Here is a 24,494-nt window from a genome sequence, read left to right on the forward strand (position 1 = left end):
ATTTATTTAACTATTAATTATTTTACTTCTACCGAGTAGTCGAATACGTACATATATAGTATATATATATATATATATATATATATATATATATATATATATAAAATTAGCAACAACATTAATGTCAATCACAATTTGCAATTGCGGACATCAAGAAACCCGTCGATCGTGGTATTTATTATTAAGCGAGGCGAAGTCGAGGCAAAACGAGTCGCAATCTATATCTCCTCTAAAGTGCGCTAGGTTTATAGTACGACAAGCGACAAAAAATGAGGTACAACGTCAGAAAATTAAATAATTTATTATGCACAACATCGTATTCGGATCAAGTATGATACAATGAGTCATTTTCCCTTTCCGAATCCGTGTAATGCGGCTGATGCACATTCCATGCGCGCGCGCGCGCGAGCGAGCATGTGGGCGTGTGCGTGCGCGCACGAATGCGAAGAAAAACCAGGAGAATCTCGATCACCTAGAGAGAATCCAATGAGAATAGGACGACTATAACGTCGAAAGGAGCATCGTCGCACCGCGCACGGCGCATGGACACTTCTTAAAATTAATTATAAAATCACACACGATGAAAAGAACCGATAAAGATACGCCATTCATTTCGCGCGAGGTATGTCCTCTCCTTGATCTTCATTCTTCTGTCTTCATCCCCAAACCCAAACGTCTTCAACATGGTTCCATTCACTGAGGAAATTCTGGGAAACAATCCTGCCATTTCTTCTTCCTTCTTCCCTTTGATTTCTACCGATTTTCTTCGGGCTTGTTCGGGAAATGACACTTTATTATGGATCAGGAAGCTCTGTTCTGAGAAGAGCGTCTCTCGAGCACGAACAGCATGAACGTCATCACAATGTCCTCTCAAACGCGACTCATGTCTCCGAATTCGTGAAACAAAATCCTTATCCGCGTTCTCTTTGAAGTACACCCTTCTTCAAAAGGAGAGAGCTAGCTTGCATTGCGGCTCGATTGGGTTGTTTTGCGTGTAGTTAATACTTATTAAAAGAACATTTGGAAAATTGATCAAAGCAATGAAGCGTGTGTGCGCATCACGCTATAAATGATTGAAAAGGAGAGAGCAGTCGTCTTGTCGACGAATCATCCCCGAGTCGATAACGAACGAGGAAAGATGGATTTTTTCCTATTGCGAAGACCACAGATTGTACCGTTTGCGTTGTAAGTATGATCCTTGACGTTATACCGAACTTTTTTTCTCATCTAATCTTTTTAGTGAGGTAGCGCCAAATGTGAACGGAAACGATCATCCGTCCCAATTTTTGTACAATTTCCAGGAGTCCCCAGTGAGAGTCCGCATCTATGTCCTCTTGAGATTATGTACAATTGCACGCGGGGGAACTGAACGAGGGAGCACGTATGTACAAATTCACAGTCGAAGTCCCAAGCTTTCGATTTTTGCGCCCGACGGTAATGAAATTGCGCCACCGCCGTGGGACGATGATTTGAAGATCGTTTGCGAGAGATAGAGCCAGCACACACGGGCTTCCGAGGGTGAAAGAAATTTACGGAAACGATGTGTACCCCAGCGAAATGGAACATCTATCTAAATATTTGTATATATGCATATGAGTCACACAAGCGCACACATGCCGGAAACATATGCATATACACGTAATACTACACACGTGAGATTTATGCATGGTACGCATGTGTATGTATGTATGTGTATGCATGAATGTGTGTATGTGTGTGGCCCATCTTTTTCACGTGTTAAAATATCTTCCGCCCAAAGGGTAAAGGTAGGACAGTAGAGTGGCGTTGCCTTCTACCAACCACCTAGACTACTACTGCTTGCCTTGCAGTCGATTTGTTGTCGAGCGAGATCAGCATAAACCAAGCCGAACTCACTGACAAATTCATAAAACTTGTCCAAAGAATCAAAGGCCAATTCTGCTACGACGAAATGAACCGCCAAATTTTGCCGGTAGCTAAACAGCAGAAGAAATGCAAATGTTAGATAATTGCCGCATATATGGTGACATGATAGTGAATACATAAAACAGAAAAAAAACAATTAAATATGCAATTAACTTTCAGCTACGATGTCCTGTAACAGAAATCTGCAATTATAGTTCATGTGGTCCATGTTTCTTCAGATATCATTTGTTAAAACATAGCGTTGATACAAATAAGCTGTTCTCCAAATCTTCTGTTTAGAAAACTTCTGTCTTTAGAAAATCAGTTAAGAGATTGTATACTTTCTATTGTACTATTTTAATGAAATGATATAATTACATTACGATTCTACTTATCATTATTAAACAAAATTGAATTTAAAAAATTTGAGAGCAAAATTAAAGTCATTAATTGAAATACAAATTATTTTTATCAATATATAAAGTATACAATCCTATTTAATGAAAAATACAAAAATAATTACGCATTTAGATAATAATAACAGTATATAGAAATAAGGTTTAAAATACGTACGACTTTATCATGAATTTCAATGCCTTCTTTCGCTCTCTAGCGACAAACCAATCCATCAAAAAGGCAGACATACACGGAGCCGTCCTATACAGTTTGAAAAAAGCATGGAAGTTACCCAACCACCAAGCCGATCGTATTTTCAATGCGTGTTTTATGCATTCGTTATTTTTATCCTCTGGCGAAAGTGCTGCTAAAATTGTCGTTAAGTCTGAAATCGAAAACATTACAGAATATTTTTATGATCTCAGGAAATATTTGCGAATCTTCTGTTAACTTCGTTACCAACCTTGAGTATTTTTTGTGAAAATGTAATAGAGAATCCTATACGCAATGAATTCGCATCGATTCTCGCCACTGAGATCCTGATAAAGCATTTTCAGCTGTGTCTGACACTGATTAAATTCCTCGTGATCACCGCGTTCTAAAGCTACACGGGCGTGAGTTTCATATACATGAACTGTAAACGCGTCCCTGATACCTTGCACGGTAAGATCTTGTCGGATGGATTTTAATTGGTCGCAAGCATATCTGTAGTCCTGGTCGGCCAGCCAACGTTTCTTAACATGGGCCAAAGAATTTTGAAGTACACTTACCGGTCGAACTGCAGAAGGGGCAGGAGCCTGCAATATTACATAATTTCGTTAAAAAAATACGTGATTGATTATATCACGACTGTGGCATAATTGATTTTATCTAGGCTGTGTTCCACTTAACGCTTGCAACGTTCTTGGAATCATTTTATATTTGTCGTTTATTATTAAACAAGAACAAATATTACGCACGAGTGTTGTAAGCACAAAATGGAACACTCCCCTAATTCATAATAAAACATTTCATGTTTTATTAACTGTAGATGAATAAATAATTTTGAATATTCATGTACCGTTGTGAGACGCAAGTAAGGCTTCTCTAGATCCTTGCACGTGCCGACGATGTGGAGTCCGGTAAAATCGAAGTCCGTGTTCGAGTCATCTCTAATAACGACGCTGCTAACAACCGTCCTGGAAACGCCGCCGTTGAATCTGGCAGCGCGCTGCTGCAGCTTCTCCTTGGTTCCCAGCTCGTCCGTGTTGCCTGTAGCTAAACCAAATTCGGAATAGAAATGCGATTTAGCCTTATTCTTCTTGGACTTCTTGTTGTGATTCGCCTTGTTGCGCGCGGATTTTTTCGTTTTAGGAGTCTTGTATTCGTGCTCCCGATCGCTAATGTTCGACGACGAAGATGTGCTGCGCCTGTTGTACCTGCGCGGCGGACTACGTGTGCGCGAACGCGTTGATCTCGACCTCGAACGTGACCGCGATCGCGATCGCGAACGGGATCGCGACCTTGATTTAGATCTTGATCTTGACCTCGATCTCGACCTCGTCCTCGACCGCCTGCTGTGTGTCACAGAGAGACGCGCGCCAAGCCGAGCCCCGAGTGAGCTAGAAAGGCCAGGCTTGCGCAGGCCTCCCTGTGCATTGACCAGTGGGCTCGCCAGAGGATTCGCCAGCTTTAACGCCGGCTTCGAAGGTTTAATCGTCATGGTCATACGTTCGCTGTGGATGCTGGGCAGAGGTTCCTTATCCCAGTCCTTCACCCAGAGCGAGCCGTCATTCGCGGCGCGTGTGATCTTTCCCTTCAGTATGATTTCGACCTGATCCTTATCAACTGCCGTCTTACATTTCTCATAGCATCGGTTTACATAATTCTTCAGACTGTCGGGCCAATCCCCGACTGGACTTTGAGCGACGGAGGGAGTAGTGCCAGTACCGAGGACCGCGTTGCTGGAAACCGTGGTGACCGGCACGACAGAACTAGGAGGCTCCTCACTTGGTGGCGGAGGGGCTACCACTTCGCATTGCGTGGGAGGTAACGGTGGTAGTTCCGCAGGTTTTGCATTTGGTCCATTAGGCATGAAGGGACCAATCGGAGCATTTCCCTGAAAGCTATTGTTGAATTGAGCTGCTAAATTTTTGTTCCGCTTACGTTTTCTCTTCGCGGCGCCGCTATTGCCGGATGGCACATATCCAAGACCCGTTTTCTTGTTTGGTAAGTTGAAACGGATAGTCTGACCATTATATTCTGTAAAGAATTAGTACTTTTTAGAGCTATATATTCAAATTAGACGTTATAGAGATGGGTGAAGTACCTGATAATAATAGTAAATATTGACGAGTTACATTACATGATGATAGAAGCAAAATAAAAGCTGACAATGGAACAATATTCTAGAACTCATAAAATACAGTGTAAATAAACGAAACATGAGACCTGACCTTCGTGTGCGAGAGAGAGAGAGAGAGAGAGACACAAGTCTCTTTATTCTCTCAACAGAATAAAAAGCAAAGAGAAACTTGAGCTATATTCTCTCTTTGTCTCGCACGTCGAGCCAATCATTGTCTGATAGTATGCTGGATCTATATATTTTGTCTATTCTATAATTCATTATTTTATATGTTGATTATTATGTATCGAGATTTTCAAAATATTTTCTTTTTCGGAAACCCATACAACCCCGATTATTTTTATTATTAAAATTGATATGTTATTTATACATATATAAAACTGAAATAACACACTTTTTTATCACTTAAAATCACTTAAAAATGTAATCAATTTTTCTTTTGCTGCAATTTCTTCACCCGTCTCTATTTATTTAAAACATTTTAAAAAATATAATAAAACTTACGAGAAGTATTATTATGCATTCCATTCCAGTTACCATAAGGGAATGAATTATACATCAATCCTGAATAAGAAGTCATCTGTTGTTGTTGCATGTGATTGTTATGTTGTTGAGTTGATGGAGTTGTTGGTGGTGGACCGGGTGGCAATGGTGGAAGATCAGATTCATCATCTAGAGGCATTGGAGTACCGGGTATAGGAGGTTGTTGATGTAACTGTTGTTTTGTCTGATTGTTTCCCTGTTGCTGCTGTTGCTGCTGCTGTGGTTGTTGCTGCTGTTGCTGCTGCTGCGGTTGCTGCTGCTGTTGTTGATGCTGCTGCATCTGTTGAGGATTAAAAGTCTGGCCATATCCTGGCATCATGTGATAATAGTTAAACATCTGTCCTTGATGCGGCACACCTTGATATCCTGGACCATACATTTGTCTGCAAAAAAAATTGTGAAAGTTATCATTTGTAAAACATTTACAAATGATAACTCCATTTTATGACAATTCCTACAATAGTATTTATGACAATTCCTACAATAGTATTATATACAAAAAAAATTGATATCTTGGTATAAATTTTTATCTAATTTAGATTATTTGATACCAAATTTCCAATTATCGTGAGTTATTTAAATAACAATAAAAATGATTAGTATAGAAATATATATCATAATAAGTAATAAATTAACAATATATTATATTTATACATTTAGGTGAGGATCTAAGAACAAAAAACCAATTATTAAAGGATGCATTCACACAGTACAACTACTCACTGAACGCTCAGTAGTTGTAGTACTGAATGCGCCCAAAAAATTTTATAATGGGTGCATCCACCAATAGCGCAACCGATTATTAAGAGTTTAAGTAGAAGTCGAATATGATTGGGTGCATTCAATACTATAATCAATCACCTTCGATCTTTATTTAACTGCTCAATGCACGCATTAGATACATCCGAAGTATGACCATTCACTGAGCTTTTATATCTGTTTGGTTTAAATTTTTAAATCTAATGAAATATGCTAATCAGATGCAAGAGTTCACTGAGCGCTCAATGAGCCCAATGGTTGCATTAGCAGACTCAACAGTTGAGTCTATTGAACACAGCCATTGATTCTTATCTTTAGATCCAATCACATTTGACTGATACTTAGGCTCTTAGTGAATGGTTGCACTCCTAGATATACTCAATAGTTGCAAAATTGCTTTTATTGAATAGTCAATAATATAACAATATTAGTGATATTAAAATCAAAACTAACTCTCAACTGACTACGTTTACATGAAGAAAGTTGTCACAAACATCATTCACATATATATAAGACAATTCATGTCAAATTGCACGTCTTCTCAAAGTTTACCTTGTTAATATCGTATTCATATTATTATATTCTTAAAAAGATAGCTCCTTTAACAAATCTAATTTTATTAAAAGTCTCATCTACAAGAAAGAATCATAGACAGGTTATATTTTGTTTTAAAGAAAGTTCGAAATTAAAAGTTGTATATCTTGAGACAAGATAAAAATTACAAAAGTAAATGAATGATTTACTAAAATATTTATAATTTTATTAATCAATAGTGAAGCACAATTTTATAATTTTCATTTCGTTTTAAAATATATAATTAAAACAATTAATCTGGGAGTCAATTATGTGTCTTGAAATGAAAATTACAAAAATAATTAAATTCACTAGAATATTTATAATTTGATTGGTCAGTATCTATATAAATTTGCTCATTTTTGTAATTTTCACTTTGTTTCAAGATACAATTGCCCTCTATTCCAAGTTGGAGTAAGAAAGAGAGAGTATGAATAAGAAAGAAAAAGAAAGAAAATGTAAAAGTGAGAGAACTACTTGTTTCATTCAAACTCTGCATCAAACATTGTGTACTAAACCAGAATTTATTTTCGAAAAAAAAAAACAAAGCTTTTGTCTCTCTAAATCCTTTGAGAGTAAAATTTGATTCTAAAGAAAATTGAGCCAATCTGAAGACTGACAAAAGAGTAATAATTTTTATTCTAAAAGTTAGAAATTGTATGATGTAATATTCAAACTCGACATGAATCATCCACATACATAATACATGTACAGATGAGTGCATTAGGATCTCTCGCGTTACGTTCGTCTCGAGCAAACAATCTCAATGACTCAGACTTCGAAGCGAGATCATGTATCGCACATTGTGTGAGCGTGCATAAACGTAATGACGAAACGGCGAGGCTGACAGACGGAACTCCGATTTCGAGGATTGCCATTGAGTCAACCGATATGGCCGACTCTCCGTTGACATTGATACTCCATCATCGCGACTCACCCTGGGTATGGTGGAAACATGTTGTGCATATTGTTCGGCGGATACTGCCACGCCATATTCGCCATTGAACCCGCTCCGATCTGCGACTGCTGCTGCTGCTGTTGTTGTTGCTGCTGATGGAACGGTGGTTGTTGTTGCTGTTTTTTCTGCGACAACGCTTCGCCTTCTGACATACCGTGGAATATAAAAAATATCAGAAGAGCACGGAGATGGCCGCTTCCCCCTCCCTACTCGTGGTGCGTCGCGGGTCGCAATTTTTCGCGTCGTCGAGTTACCGCGAGTAGAGCCGCGGGCGTGCGTATGCTGCGATATAAAACGGAAAGAAAGAAGAGAGAAACCAATAGGGATTCACTTGAAAAATCCGTGAATTCTGTATTTCCTCGTATTTATTCCACGTACTTCGACTCGAACGTGCTTCTACGCACAACGCGCGACATGACACTCGGAATCGTGTGAACACGGAGTGGAGCACGAAGGAAGATGGCCGGAATAGGAAATGGAACTCGGTTGATGATGGTTAAGACTAGAGTCACTAGATAAAGTACCGCAATAGGCTAGAGTCCTATATTTATAAGAGAAGCGCGACTGGTGTTAAGTATTCTGATTGGTCATTGCAATCATGTTAGTAGCCAATGAATTTATCTCTGTATATTAAAAATGGCTGCTTAATGGATGATTGATGGATTTTATAGTTTTGCAAATAACGCTATTTTTAATAGCCTTTTTTAGTACCTTTTCTAGTATTTTTTAGTATTTTTGCGATACTGACATAAATCGGTTCTCACTTCTCTTATAATTATAAAACTCTACAATAAGCTTGTTCTTTTTAGCTTTTGCATCAGTTTTTCTTCCTTTTTTCAACTGGAAGAAAGAAGAGGAAGAAAGATGAACAGGGGAGCGATTCTGTCTATCTTGAAAATTATGAAAGTGAGCAAATTTATTAGAATATTGATTATCTTATTGGTTAACACCTAATAAATTTGCTCGCTTTTGTAATTTTCACCTTGTTTGAAGATACAGGGAGTTGATTCTGTATTCTTCAAAATGAAAATTACAAAAGTGAGCAAATTTACTAGATATTGACCAATGAAATTATAAATAATTCTAGTTTACTCAGTTTCGTTAATTTTCATTTTATTTTAAAAAAATACAATCGATGTTCTGTTCTTTTTAACTAAACTTTACAGTTTATTCAGATTTGATCTTTTTCTTTTTATGTTGAACAACTATACGAAATTCATAACTTGTAACTTCAGTAGAATCCATCCTGAATTTCTTCCTTCTAGAAGACGCGAATCTTCCGCCGCGCGAACTGATCGTGATAAATTCCCGTCGAAATATATATATTCTCAGAACTTTAACAGTTTTTCGAGAAATGCAGAAACTTGTTCTCACAACTTTGGTAATTTTTCGAGAAATGCAGAAATATATTGCTATATAACTGACGATTTTTCGAGAAATACAATCAATTTTTACTTCAAGCTAATCCTATAAATTTCTAAATATTTAAAATTCAAATAAATTTCAATTTGAAATGGAATTCGTTTTAAAAAATAAAAATAACATTGAATTTAATCTATTGATTTAATCAATTTGTATGAAAATTGAAATGATGGAGATAATTTCTCGTTTTCAAGTCAAGTTATTAATTATAAATTAGTATAAATTAGTATAAATTAGTATAAATTTCTACATTAATTTCTAAATAAGAAATATGACAGTTAAATTATTTAATTGTCATGTTTCTTATCTAGAAATTCATTAAACAAAAATGCATTAATTCAATAAAATAAATAAATAAATGTATTAATTTAATTAAGAAACATGATATACGAAAGATTTTAATATGACTCGATTATTTTGTCAAATAATAATTGTTAATTTTAAAAAATCTCTTATTTTTTAAATCATAATAATGCAATATACATATAAAAGGTGATTATAGAAATTAAAATAGGTAATAATTAAGAACGCGACGGGTTTGTAACTTCTAACAATGATATATTTTGGAACATATTGTCAATGGGGGATATAGACATTATAACAGATAAACTATATTTCGAAATATAAGATTCCGATGTTAATATTAGCCAGCGCCGCGAGTTCGCTATTCCATCCGATATAAGTGCGTATGAAGGCGAAGAAAGATGAACATGATAAACGAATCTGAATACGAAACGCAATAACCGGATTTGGAATTGCGAACGCTCGCCGAAAGAAATTAGTTGAATATCAGCAGTTCAGCAAATCTATAGGCAAAGTACTTCGTGTGTACAGCTATTTTCTATACTGTATAACTTATTTATAGGAGCTAAATCTGGGAAATCGCATAAATGAACAGTTTCGAAAAGATACACTGTTAAATGGATACAAAAAAATTAATAAATTAAAAACATTCACAAAAAATTTACTTTTACAACTTGATCAAAATAAAATAAATCTTAATTTAATAAATATAAAGGAATTTTCGTGATTCGTGATTAACAGAATATACATTATATTAGGGATTTAACGATCCATTAGTTTTAGAACAACTTGTAATTTCGATAAATGACTGTAATCTAGACCTGATCGCGCTTCAGATCTTTTCCAACTCCATTCAATTTTTACTTAATTAACTTACTTATATATTGTAGAATAATTGTGCAGTTCTTGGTAATTCTCCCGACTTTAAGCACAGAGAATGCACGATGAATATGATAATGTCGAGAAAAGAAAATGATTATTCAATGTTATATTAGTAAAATATTAGCAATTTACATCTCCTAATTAATTTCAAAAATTAAATATTGTGTTGATAAGAATTAAAGCGTTAAACTTTAAGTTCGATATATAGAAATGTTTTGTGCTAAAATATAAAATTTAGCACGTCATAATCAATTTTAAGGCATAAAACAGCGCTTAAATCATCAGCGTCATTCTATGCTTAAAGTCCAGATCGAATATCATTTAATTCTTATTATATTACTACGATATATTATATCGAACGAGAAAAAAAACATTCAGAAAGATGTATAGGCAAAAGTACATTTTTACATGATAAACGTTCGTGACGACGATAACAAATTCATCGAGAAACGGTGATTCTTTTCGTTCAAATATTTTAGGTCCTTGCAATCGAGAACGATAACGAATACTTTGACTGTAAGTATTACATAAAAGATCCTGACGTTTTTTTTTGTAGATTAGAAAAGTATAATTGGCGTTAAACACGCTGTGATATAATAAAAGAGCGGACCTTTCTTTACATTTTCTCTATGTTACTTTGTAGGCACTTTCTACGAGTAACGGGAGACTCTCGAAATGCGACGTTTCCTCAACATTAAAATTAGTTTTACACCGTCTCCATGTGACGCAACGTAACTATCCGTCTTATATTTAAGAAATTAAAGGATAATTAGGCAAACGTTTGGAAAACGTGCAATTTATTCTCGCAATTGCTATCGAGAATAATATTTTATTTCTTGCTTTATGCTTAATTACTGTATGCAGTTCTCTTATCATTATTGTATATATTTGTATATATATTTATATGTATCCTACTCTTTTATTATTTCTTTCTAGTTGTTCGTTCATTATGAATTTATTGCTTTAAATATAATTGCGAACCGATGTAAGATAGTCATATAATAATATACAGTGTTAAATTTATATTGCTATAGCTAGTGATTGGAAAGAGATAATTGATATATTAAAGACACTATAGATCTGTCGAGCTGTCGAAACATGACATTCATATATCCATTATGTATCAAATAAGCTTTCTGCACATACGACATTCTCTCACAATCAAAAATATCTATAATCTATATAGATAAATTTTCACAAGTCGTACATTAAATAATTTGTAAAACATAGCTGTCGCATCTATTAGGGAAGTACAGCTAACAATTACGAATGTTTTAACGATTGTAGCTCGATACTAATTCTCCGTCTACAACCTGAGTCTTTTTTGGCATAAGCAAAATTTCATTCTCAAATTTTATCTTCATTTTGCTCAAAATTTTAATTTTTATTAATTAAAGAATTTTTTATTAATTAAAGAAATTTTTATTAATTAAATTTTAATATTTAAATTAAAAACTATTTGGTAATTTTAATGCCTTGAATTTTTTTTGAAAGTCGAGAACAGTAAAAAAAGTTTAGATTATATAAAAAAGACCCAGTTTGCAAATGCAGGATTATGGTATCCACGCTTAATTTGCAGAACTTATTGCCCCCATCGATAATACTGTATCGATAAACAAACTATTTCAATATCCGACGTTATTTTGGAGTGAGCTGTCTAATTATAGATTATAATTTATTGTTGTAGAGCAATTATATATAATATTATTTTGACATTTTGTCGGATGGACGAATCAATATTTTTTTTTTCAATTCAATATACTTTTTAAAGCATTTCTTAAGATGGCAAATTAGAACGTCTGTATTGAAATGCAATAACTCTTGCTTTTTTATAAATACTCTAAATATATGAATGTATAATACGATTCTTTTCTCATTGACGAGAAACGTAAAGTTGATGCCTCCTTTAATTTAGCTACTTGTTCATGGTTTTTAAGGCACCTGTATATATGTATGGTACGCAATACAATGTAAGTATAGAAATAATTTATTACAACTAAGAAAATTATTCGCTATTATTGTAACTTAAAAATCATGAACCCACTTGTGTTGATTCCTATATATATAAATTCGAATTATCAGCTTAAGGTTTCAGACACACAATATTGTAACAGAAGCATAACTGAGATATTATTCCTAGCTGAAACAGCATTACTAAAATATAATTAAAATGCATTTGTAGAAGTAAATTATATATAATCATATGTACTTGAGATTATTTGTTCCTCAAAAAATTCAAAAAGGAATAAATACGTGTAACAAAAGCAGTTAACATAATTACATCGCAGTTGGGCAATCATTCATAAATACATTACTGCTGCTTCTAGAAACTCGCGAGAAATCTTATACCTACATGCGTACAATACGATAATAGCCGTTAGATTCATATATACTAGTGAAATTGGCTTTTGGTAGGATGAATAGAGTATATAGTACCGCTTAGTGATTTTTATATATAAACGATAAAAATACCTTTTGGATATATTGACTAGTTTCTGTCACTTCCTCTTCCTCGTTCTTTTCTTGCATTTTCCAGCAACTTTTCAGCGCACGATCTAATCCGTACAACGATAACAGAACACAAAAGTGATCCACTTGGTGATTCATCGGCAATAATGTTATTAAATTTATATTACATCTCATTACGGAGTGGTCGACGTTAAAAACGTAGGGTCTACCGCGGCTACCTTCGCGGTAAGAAACGCATGCATACAGAACAACAAGTTTTGCAACTGGGAACACTCCAATTCCTGTTGAAATGTACGCAAAACGTAAATGCACATTTCTCTATGCGTATAAGGAAAGTAAATTGAAAAATTGAATGCAACACTGCTTTAATCTTTAAGAGACGAAATCCTTCTATTTTTAAAATCTTATACCTGTTCTTTAAGTAAGATTTATTATTCATTATTTCATTGTACTTCTTGCCTAAAAATATGACATTGTTTCAGCGCATAGTGATTTTTCTATTAATCTATTTTCTATTAATCTATTTTTTCTATTAATCTATTTTTGCCCTCCTCCCCCTCCTTTAAATTTAAAAAAGCAATCTCTCAATCGAGAAATTATATTTAATCTTCCTTTAAAGGAATTGGACTACAGTGTTGCAATAAATCTTTCAGTTTCACCAAAAATTTGTATTTACCTTCGTTTCGATAGTGATGCTATCCGGCTCTTGGAAGTGCAATTTAAGTCTACTTTTACCATCGTCACTGGATCCTCTCAATTGAGAAAACTTGTAACGCCACACGATCTCGCCGATTCCTTCATATGACAACGTAAATCCTTGAGTCCATTCTAACGTTAGACCAGCACTTCTGCTGTTAAAAGTTACCGGGAATGTTTTACTCTATAACAAGAAAAGAAAGACGTGAGAGGAGAATGATAAATGATAAAAATAATTTGGAGAAATTATCATGAGTGTCATGACGGACCTTCAAATGTGTAACAGCTGAACATATGGCGGTGTGCCACGCCGCCTCGACCCGCAAAAGTTCTTGTCTAGTCTCGACGCTTAAGTAACGCGGTGGTTTTCCTGGACTCTGTGCCAAGAAGCAATGCTGCCGCTCATCTACATTCTCCGATTCACGCATCACGCGGAACATCGTCTGGTACACTTTGAAAGTCAACGCGCAGCGAGACCAATCGCCTATATTACACTGGAAACAATAATAAGAACGATTTAATTCAATTCTTCATAATATCGATAAATCGACAGCTTTTTAAAAAATTCAAAATTACTAAAATAAAAAGAACTGACACATACAGGAGGTGTCTCGAATAGCAATAGATCTGGTCCTTTTAGAGCCAAGAATCTCGGTCTATAACTCTGCCATGGTTGATTACTATTACTCACTGCTTCATTCACCCAGCCCATATACTCTATGCGTTCGCCAATTCCGAAATTACGATTGTACAATTTCATCTGGAATTGAATTCAAGCTCAGCATCAATAGTTAATTATCAAAACAACTTGGAGTATTATATGCAGAAAAACATGGCAATAGTACAATCATATTGTTTGCATCACCTGCAAATGTGTCAATCCTGTAATGTTATCAGTTATATATTTTAACCATTGGCTAAGAATAGCACTGTCGTCGCAATGTATCACTCCTGTACGTGCTCCGTTAAGTCCTCTCACTTCGAACGCGTTTCTCCTTAGTTTGTCAGTGCCAAATATGTATCTCGTCACATATGCCATCATTAATGGAACTAGAAAAGTATCACATTAATTATTAAATACTACAAACACTCTACAAGAGACTACAAATACTCTACTTTCATATTCCACATCTGAATTGTGACTATTTCAAATTCTTACAGTTAATCTCAAGTCTTATGTTCAGGATAACAGAAATCACTCTAAGAACTTTGGAGAACTTAATAAATTAATAAAGAATTAATAAATCACATTTGAATATCATAATTCGACCATTTGCATAATTCAACCAATGCGATTAGTCAAATGAAAAAATTTTTCTTCATTCGAAATCTTGGAATGATTTCTAGTATCATGGACATTGATTGCAACAATCTTTTTTAATATTTAAAATACACTATACATATAAAATAAAATTCAAAGTTTCACATGTATGATATAATTCACATATATTAAATGTAGGACATAAAGATATGAAAAGGAGGATTTGATTTTAAAGATTTTAAATATCTGATACACATATAGCTACCTGTAATTATGTCCACCCATCTTTTATATTGCATCGAACTGGAAGATGCATTGGAACTTTGACGGCTATGACTGCATCTAGGACTACCCCCTTGTCTGTTAGGCGATATCCATCCGTCTTCCGCTGTACCATTGGCAACATTATCCAGCTTTTCTTCCTTCTCTATTGATAAGATTAAAATATCAAAAAGATGCATGAATCTATTGTCTTCTATTGTCTTCTATTGTCATATGTTATTTTTTTAAGACAATATATAATATATAATGCAGTACCGTTCTTTTGTAGAAATGGTTTGGCCGCTCGATAATGCTTGACCGTTAGAACTACTATATCACCAGCATTCCTCAAAATATTGACAGCGTCGTCATGATTGCACGCCGTGATATATTCGCCATTCACTAAAGAATCATAAAACACGAATTACATAATCTAATAAATATTCTTCTATTGTTTATAACACTGTTTATAACATTATAAACAAAGAATCTAGTAGATCCCAATCGCTGCAAATATTATTATGTGAAAATCGAAGTCAACTTTCGTTTCAATAAGTATGGGCATCGGCAGAAGTTGAAATCGATACTCATTAACTGTACATGGTCCGTTCAACTATCGTGAAACCGTCAACTGTCGCGTAACTGTAATCGATACAAATAATAAGAAACAAGTATTAATAGCGAATATTACAATATTTTATAAATAGAAACAATTTAAATATTAAGTACGGAAAGCAAAACAAAATACACTACAACGACGATGCAAAATCTTAAAGTACGCTTATATTACAAAATATTTTATCATTATTTGAATGAAAAAAATGATCCTTTAGGAAATAAAATAGGCAATACAAATAATAATTTAAAATACGTCAAATATCTAGCTCAATTTTGCTAAGCAAAACTTATTAAACAAAAAGTAATTAGAAAGGATAAAAACACGAGCAACGTTTATTGGATCTTTAAAAATAAACTAATTTATTAAAATATACATTAAAAATTAAACTAGTTTTTTATTTATAAATTAATCGGAAACATTTCAACTGAACTAAATCTTTTTCAATCCATACACGAAAAATAATTAAAAGTTGAAAAGAAAGATAACAGTATATGGACAAATAATAATATATAAAATAATATTTAAAACGAATATTTAAAATGATCTCGTGATCAATTTGATAACAACCTGTATATTGACAATTATTTGTCGTTAATACCTTTAATAATTGCGTCTCCAACAAAAAGCTGGCCACACTGATCGGCTGCCTGACCCTTATAAATTCTCGATATGAGTACAGGAAGCTTATGTTCCGCTCCACCCTTTATACTCAGCCCCAAACCACCGACCTTTTGCCTGGTGATTTGCACCATGCGCTCCTTAGCGTCTAGAGGTGGCTTATTGTGATTCGCTGCCTGCTAAAATGTATTCTCGTCTTTGACACGTTTTATATCGCCCGTTTTTTATCGTGATCGATAAAGCACCAGGTGGGAGACGATTGAACATCATTCATTCGGGAAATAGATGATAACACGGTTATCGAAAGGCACTCTACCTCGAGATCCTCTCGTTGAAGCTTCAATACCTCCATAGACAAGTGCAAACGCATCGGCACGGGTTTGCTCTTTCCATCGCTGACCGTCACCATCCCCGTCCGCACCTATCGATAATAAAATCAAATTGACAAAAGCTATCTGTCGTAAAATTGCTTCCACTTTATTCGTTGGAAATGTTTGAAGAAAAAATATATAAGCTTATATCTAAAAGAACTTTGAAGACATCGTTTCCTTATTTTAAAAGTGAAATACAACTCAAAGAACTCTCAAAGAATTTTCAAGTTAATATGAATAAATATTATAAATAAACATTATCTTATCAGTCATCACAAAAATTATCAGTGAATTAACTTCATTAAAAATTGTCAAAATCGTCACAATTAAAACAAAATTTTTTAATTGTAATAACTCAAAAAGAATAATTAATTATTTTTTAAGGATTGAAACGAAAATGATAAAAATAATATTAATTCTTGTTAATTGCTAATCTTTCGGTTAAGTTAAAAATTAGCTTAAGATACTTAATTTTTTGTTATTTTTATTATTTTTGAAGGTAATTTTGTAATATGAACTGACTTTATATATATACAACGGAAATGTCCAAATTATGTCACAGGGACCTAAAAATGTCGCGATCTCTGTAAGTTATCCATATAATGTAATACATTCGGGATATTTCTGCTGCATAAATATATATAATTGTGACCAATTTCATTAATTGGTCTATTGGACTATTCATTAATTGGACTATTCATCTTTCAACAAACTTGTCAAGACAATTTCTTAGAGGTACCCAATATTGTGACAATTTTTACATCTAAAAATAATATGATACAATCTTCCATATATTAACTCAACAAAGCAGTTTGCATTTGCAACAGGAAATTGAAGTAGGAAAAGTAAGACCTAGGGGATTACAAAGAGAAGGAATAAAAGTTATCTCAAAGAATTCTCAGAAATGATGCACTCGATGGAAGTATAGCTCGAAGATTAAAGGGAGAAACGATGTTGTTACATTGTGTTACAATGATAACGATAACTAATGAGCTTCGGCAATATTGATTGATTAAACCATGCAGTGTCATTGTACAACCGAGGATGCATTTATGCATGAGAAAATATCTCGATAAATTCTTAATGGAATATCTGTATTCATTGGGCAACGATCGGCCTTAATTAGTTCAAACAGCATTATCGTTATTACGTTATTTCCCATTTGCCGCCTGGTGAACTGATACAATTCATCCCCACGCTACAGTTACTGCACTAACCCGCAAGACCGCAATAGATCGGTTTAAATTAATTCATATTTGTCAATTTGCCATGCGGCTCGACAGTAACCGCGATTTCATCCTCGTGATTTGCAAATATCCACGAGGACAGTTTCCTCCGCGTAACGGACGACTCGCTATGTCTTTGTTCAATTAATCGATTTTTCCTTTTCTCAATACGCGAACGAAGGCTCTCTAAATTATTCGCCTGTAAATCCAATTCCAGTCATACTCTTTTCCCCGATGACAGCTATAAGTGATCTAAGGAAGAACAGCTAAATGATTAAGGAAGCTAGCATTCGTAAGCATATCGCAACTTTGACAGAATTTCAGCGAGCTATCCATAATTGATGAATTCTTTGATCAATTTGGAAAGCGAATTGTCCCTACGAAAAATATCGATAAAGAGATAGTCTCGTCGCGAACATGGCCAATTTTTGTTTTTCTTTTACAAGATCAGGCAGAATAATTATTATGCATTAATCGACGTTGCATTTTTAGATAAAAATTGGAATGCAAAGAAAACGGGATACAAAATATACGTCGGGCAAATTTATTTCACGGGATAATATGCCATGCATATGAAAAACTGATTTTAAAGATAGAAGAAATATTCGCAAAAAGGGTAAACTAAATCTATATACGCGTTACAGCGAATGAGATCGATTTCGCTCGTGTCAAAGAAAATTGCACTAAATTGGGTCCTCGAATCCCGAAGAGACGCTAAACTTGTCGATTGGGCATGGTATGTATATTAAGTGACAATCGGAAACGATGGCCGATAAACGAGAGAGATTTTCAGCCCGTTAAATCAGCAAAACGGGACAAGGCGGATCTATTTTAATGCAATTATATATGCTATATTTTTAGTAAACGAGTTCGCAACGTTATTCATCATTTATCATCGTTAACAATTTGTCCGTTCCAATTAATCCGACGCTAATTAATTATTATCGAAACGCTGAAGCATCGAGGATGTATAGAATTATGAAAAACAAATCGATAACATTTGTACAAATAGAAATAAATTTTCATGAAATCCGTAAAATATATTTTAACGTAAGCTTTAATATAAACTCTATATATATTCATAACGACTATATTTATGACCTTATATTTTTAAGGCACTCGCAAATGTTATTCTATATTTTATACGAAAGAATAGTTTTACTGAAGTATCTAAAAATTTTGATAAATGTAGATTTAAAAATAATTTTATTGGATTATCAAAATAACTATATAGAACGTTCAAATTGATTGCTACAGTAAGAGTAACCAATAAAATATTTGGTATTTGTGGCTATAATTACATGTTATAATTTAATTAGTGTTAGTTAACTATACGCAAATTTTGTTAACAAATATATAATTGGAAACAAAAAAATAACTATAATTATAAACAAAACAACTAATTATAGTTGTTATTATCAAAATGGTTGTAATTTAATTTAATCATATTTTATTAGGTAAGTGCAAAAATTCATGCCCGATTTATTATGTCCAAATAGTTGTAATTTTGTTAAAAATTTAAATTTAACGAAATTTAAATTTAAAAAAGGATTTTAAAGCTTAAATCTCTACTTTCGAAGAGTTACTATATTTTTTAATTTATGTGAGTTTTATAATTTTTACATATAGAAAACTATGAGTTAAACAAAACGAGAAATTTTTTTCTTCACTTTGTAGGCCTGTCACAGATCCAAAAAAAAATTTGCAAAAATTTTTGAATTTCTAATGTAAAAGCTTAAAATCTTTTCTCTATAAAATCATTTTTAAAAAATTTCCTATTTTTTATTACTGAGTTGTTGCGAATAAAATAAAAAGAATATTTTGACTTTAATTGCTCATAATTTCAAAAACCATCACAATTAAAAAAAACAGTTTCTTAAATTCTTTCATCAGATAGAATAAGGCTTAGATTTTATTTTTAACAAAAATAACAGCTGTTTGAATTTTGAATAATAAATCGGGAATTCACCTAATGATTGTCTCCCAGAAAATTACTATAAATTATAGTAAATGTAACCATATCCAGTATTTGGTTATCAATTACACAAATATATATTTGTTGATAGAATTATACATAAAAAATTATTATATTATATATATTATTATAACTATTATTATTAATATTATAATAGCAATAATCATAGTTGTAATAACAGATATAATTTTTACAGTTACAAAAAAAATTTTTTCTCGTAATATAGATGTCAAAATTTTTTTGCAGCTCATCATGTTTGAGTTTTCTATATTTAATTATTTTGATAATTTAACAAAATTATTTTCTATCTGTATCTAGCTAAATTTTTAGATACTTCAGCAAAATCTTCTTTCATTTTAAACTCACGTTTTAATAATGGCTGAATATCATCGTCAATTCTTTTTATAATCTTATTACAATGTTTTCTCGTCGTGAGTTATATGCTGCGTAATTGCGCGCGTTAATTTTGCATTTTATTTGCGCAAAATTAATGGCGAAGCAAAAGTTCGACTCCAATCTCGACAGAAGTTACACGTTTTCCGTTGCGTACATTTTCCTGTAAATTTACATCGCGCTATTATCGGGTTTTACATTCCTCTCGTTATGACAGGCTTTTCTGTAACGACCAAAAATACGCAGCGCAAAAATGATCGACGTTTGTGCCATTAGTACTCTTCTCTTTTTCAAGACAAAATGAACATGAAACACTTAATCGTTATAGAATATACAGAATATAGGACTTTGCTGCAACTTTGTCAAACTATTCTCACTTTTATATAAAATCATTTATGGATGACAAAATCGCAATATTTCCAAGAAGATAAAAACGAAATTCCGCGTTACGTTATATCTTTAGATGTATCAATTTATAATTCAGAAGAACGATACGACATTACTCCGTTATTAACGTAAAAGTGATTAAGCGTTGCTCGTACTGCGGCGGCAAGAGGAGATATCGATCTTTTCCACGGAGTTGTGTTGGACGGTAGACACCGAACTGCCAATTTGCGGTATGCGGGAGCGTTTATCAAAGCGAACGATAAGGCTCGCTTCTGCGAAGACATCAATTAAACGCTGTATTCGGGGTTTTCCAGGCCATAAACCCCGGCGTGTAGAATCCAGCGGTATTAAAGCGTCCGGAGAGCCAATTTCGACGCATAGGGGCCAATTCCCGTATGAGTGTTCGTTAAAGTTAGTAAAGATTTAAGCCGATTTATCCCAATTTTCTCTCCAGCTTTACATTCATATACATTTAAAGTCTATTCTTTGTGGATTAACTAATATACACTCGTTACACTTAAAATAAAATAAATATATATTTGGAGTTTGCAGCCGCATAAAAGAAAGAATTTTAATACAATCCAATGAATGCAGTTAAAAACTTTGTATTCGTGTTAAAATCGACTTATTAAAATGTTTGTGTTAAATTTTAATATCCGAGTATTAATTTAACATAATGTGATTTTATGTATATTTTACTGAAATATTTTGTATTATATTAATTTTCAATATTTCTAAATGTTAAAATAACAGAATTTATAAGTAAACAATTAATATAAAAATAATTAATTTTAAAACGTAAATTCTAAAATGAATTAATAAAATGGTTTTAACATATTATAAATGTTAATTTTAACTGAAGAAGTATACTTCCACAATTTGCTTGCAAACTGTGTCAGTATTAAATTTTTTTTATTAATTTTTTACACAGAATATCTATATTATTTTCTAGCATACTACCTACATAATTTGATAGACTATTTAAGACACATGAAATATGTTAAATTTAATATAAATTTTTAAAATAACACAATTTATAAATAAACTTTATTTATAAATAAATTGTTTATAAATAAACAATTAATATAAAATAATAAATTTTAAAACAAATTTTTAATTCTAAAATAAATAAATAAAATGTGTTATTTTAACATATATATTATAAATGTTAATTTTAACTGAAGAAGTATGCTTCCACAATTTGCTTGCAAATTGTGTCAGTATTAAATTTTGTGTGTTAATTTTTTACATAATATTTATGTTATTTATCATCTTGTGTTAAATTAATACAAAAATTTAAGTGGACCGTTTGGGACACGTGAAATGTGTTAAATTTAACATAAATTATCCAACTACAAAAATAAAGAATTCTTAGAAATGAGGATGTAGAAACCTAAACTTATCTTTAACCGACGTTTACGAGAATGGGCCACGGATCGATTCTACCAATATTGGTCGGCGTCGATTCTACAGTCTATCGCTACATCTATATCGTATAGATACTACAATTTAGAAGGAAATTGATGAAGCCACGATTGATTCCGCATAAGAGACCGTAGAGAAGGGAAACGCGGCGAGACCTCCCTCATTATTTTCCGGCAAGCCATCCGTCCTTCACGAGAGATTAACAACGTTAATGTCGTGCGATCGGAAAACATTTCGTGCACCTGTAGCGTCAGGAATTTCATTGGGATGACATCCGAACGTGCGCGCGACGGGAGCGATTAGCGAGATGCGTCAACTGACGACAACTGACGAGATAATACTGGTCCATAAAATTTTCACAAGTCCGAAGTCAACAACACTCTGAATTGTGTTCGCGTTTACTTATCTGATTAATGTCTAAAAATACGATAAAATTTTTAAATTCCATTCATTTATTTGCATTTCGAATTACAAGAGAATGTTCCGTTTTTTACGCGCATATAAAATGAAATATAACAGTTAATGAAGAAAAATTCGTTTTTAAAAGAATCTGTTACATGTCATCACATGTCTTCATTTGGAAGATGAGCAAATTGAACTGACTCGCCTTCTCATACCATTCAAATTATCTCTACACACGAACGATTGACGGGATTAAAAATGTTCACCTAATTATGGAAAATTCCAATGATATTACTTCATCAGTACATACGTACTGTGTGTATCTACGCCTGGAGAACGACGGTAATGAGACCGTCGCAAAGTTACGTGCAACGCGACCCGGCTAAATTGCACCACGGTCGCATACACAGCTCTTTTGACCTTTCATCCGCTTTTATCGTATGCAAAAACACCCAGGCCCTCATTCGCGTACATAGCATGTAGCGGCAAATGCCACCGTGACTGCGATGTACATTAACGTTGAATGAAAACGTGGATAAACGAAACCGAAAACGCTAGGCAGAAACGAGCGAGATAAAATGAAATTAACACTTCTGTAAATAGTACTATATTATGTTTTAAATTTTCTCAAATTTAAAATGTGAAAATAGGAAAAATTAACGTCATTATTAATATAATATCATATTTAGAGATGCACCGGATCGTAAAATTACCGGATACCGAATACCCGGACAGAATGTAATATCGGATATCCGATATTCGATAGGATATCCGAGAAGGGAATTTCTTCGAGACGGATATCCGACCGGATTTCGAGAGTGTCTTCTAAAAAAAAAGGTCTATAGAAATAAAGATTGTAATTTTGCAATAATGAATACATTTATTTTTAAAATATTTATATAAGAAAAAATCAACAATTTAATGATATCAAATTTCAATTAGATATATTCCCGAATATTAATGATATCCGGCTATCCGGTCGGATAATAAAACAATACTGAATAATACCGAATATTTTCTTGATATCCAATTCCTAATCATATTATAAAGAAATCGATATTAATTCTCCGACGTTGAGGTCATAATCTGTGTAACACAGTTGTTGCACAGAAAGGATAGTTTTATTAAAATAAAAATTTAACTGGATACACAGATACATCTGAAAATAATTTTGTTGAACCATCAAACTAATTATGTAGGACGCTGGTTGCTAGAATGACGAAACTTTTTCTGCATTATTCACGCTTGAGTTTCCTAGGTTTATTTTAATGGTTCAACAAAATTATTTTCTGCAGACGTGTGTGTAACTAAATTTTTAGATACTTCAGTAAAACGTTCTCTCCGTGTGATGCTGAGTCTGTAAGACTCATTTATAAAATAATTTCTAAAATAATAAAAGGCTCTAATCAATTTCAAGAAATCAAAACACCTCGTATAAAAAAAGAAGAAAAATCAATAACGGATTCGTACCCACTGTGCGCACTGGCATATTAAAAGCCGTACACTGATTTAATCTGAATGTATTGTAGAAGTGAAATGCAAATATATTTCGGTTTATAAAATACAAATTTTATCTAACGGCACAATAAAGTGATTGAGGATTTCGCGGTTTAATTCATTTCTATATTTAGATATATCAAACTCACATTTTTACATCAAATTGTGTATGATGGCTTTAATATGTACCCAATACGCACTGAAGTGCATCCAATCGAATTTGTTATAAATACATTTTAATAAGAATTTAATAAGAATAAAATTGGTAGATGTAACATAAAAATTATATTGTTTCACATTTTGATAAAGAGACTTATAATCGAGTGAGTTCAATAGACTCGTCTTCAACTCTGGAAAGTTAAAGAAACAACAGCATTGAATTTAATATCGAGTCTTAATTCGAAAGGAACGAAAGATGAAGATAGAAATTAGACGAACCCCATTCGATTTCAACCGGATAGAAGTATTATCGATCGAAAAAAGATCTTGAATCGATCCTTCGGGAGTACAGTTGTCAAGTTAATTCCGAGTCGAAGCTTCGATTCATTTTGCCCCCGAGACACGAAGTGTTCGATACGTTGAATACACGAGGGACCATCCAGGAATATCCGGCCGCACATCTGCGCCACATAGTGAGCGGCACTTCCTCGAGACGCTTCCCCGATCGGGGATTAATGCACGCGTGTTGCATCCGAAGCATGCGGCCAAGTGCAAATACAAGTGCGGATACATTATTGATCACCGAAGATCAGCGGACAACGAGAAGGAGAGAGAGAGAGAGAGAGAGAGAGAGAGAGAGAAGGGAGGGAGGGAGTGTGAGAAGGAGAAGA

The 24,494-nt window shown here is 33.4% G+C and overlaps 2 protein-coding genes across 2 annotated transcripts in view; both read right to left on the minus strand.

Annotated features, from left to right (window-relative positions):
* Positions 1-1,792: 1,792 nt before the first annotated feature.
* Positions 1,793-7,609, minus strand: LOC105622408 (leukocyte receptor cluster member 8 homolog). Its single transcript, XM_012203834.1, has 6 exons — positions 7,437-7,609; positions 5,129-5,550; positions 3,341-4,521; positions 2,744-3,077; positions 2,458-2,665; positions 1,793-1,955 (listed from the first exon to the last, which is right to left on the minus strand). Exons 1-6 carry the CDS (start codon positions 7,607-7,609, stop codon positions 1,793-1,795), a joined length of 2,481 nt encoding a protein of 826 aa, XP_012059224.1.
* Positions 7,610-12,706: 5,097 nt separating this feature from the next.
* Positions 12,707-24,494, minus strand: part of LOC105622409 (gamma-1-syntrophin) — a 12,109-nt gene continuing 321 nt past the window's right edge. The window contains exons 2-10 of the mRNA XM_012203835.1: positions 16,305-16,409; positions 15,969-16,167; positions 15,028-15,153; positions 14,756-14,917; positions 14,095-14,279; positions 13,831-13,989; positions 13,499-13,723; positions 13,210-13,413; positions 12,707-12,814 (exon numbers count right to left, since the gene is read on the minus strand). Of these exons, the coding sequence (XP_012059225.1) occupies positions 12,707-12,814; positions 13,210-13,413; positions 13,499-13,723; positions 13,831-13,989; positions 14,095-14,279; positions 14,756-14,917; positions 15,028-15,153; positions 15,969-16,167; positions 16,305-16,409 (1,473 nt within the window). The remainder of the gene's footprint in view (positions 12,815-13,209; positions 13,414-13,498; positions 13,724-13,830; positions 13,990-14,094; positions 14,280-14,755; positions 14,918-15,027; positions 15,154-15,968; positions 16,168-16,304; positions 16,410-24,494) is intronic.

This window comes from Atta cephalotes, assembly GCF_000143395.1.
Source record: "Atta cephalotes unplaced genomic scaffold scaffold00044, whole genome shotgun sequence".
Taxonomy (NCBI): domain Eukaryota; kingdom Metazoa; phylum Arthropoda; class Insecta; order Hymenoptera; family Formicidae; genus Atta; species Atta cephalotes.

Bases quoted from the DNA above. Each gene is read 5' to 3' on its own strand.
- LOC105622408 (XM_012203834.1), bottom strand. From the start codon at position 7,609: ATGTCAGAAGGCGAAGCGTTGTCGCAGAAAAAACAGCAACAACAACCA. The intron at 4,522-5,128 runs GTAAGTTTTATT...AATTCTTTACAG, and splicing joins AATGCATAATAATACTTCTC to AATATAATGGTCAGACTATC. The intron at 1,956-2,457 runs GTACGTATTTTA...TCTGCTGTTTAG, and splicing joins TTGAAATTCATGATAAAGTC to CTACCGGCAAAATTTGGCGG.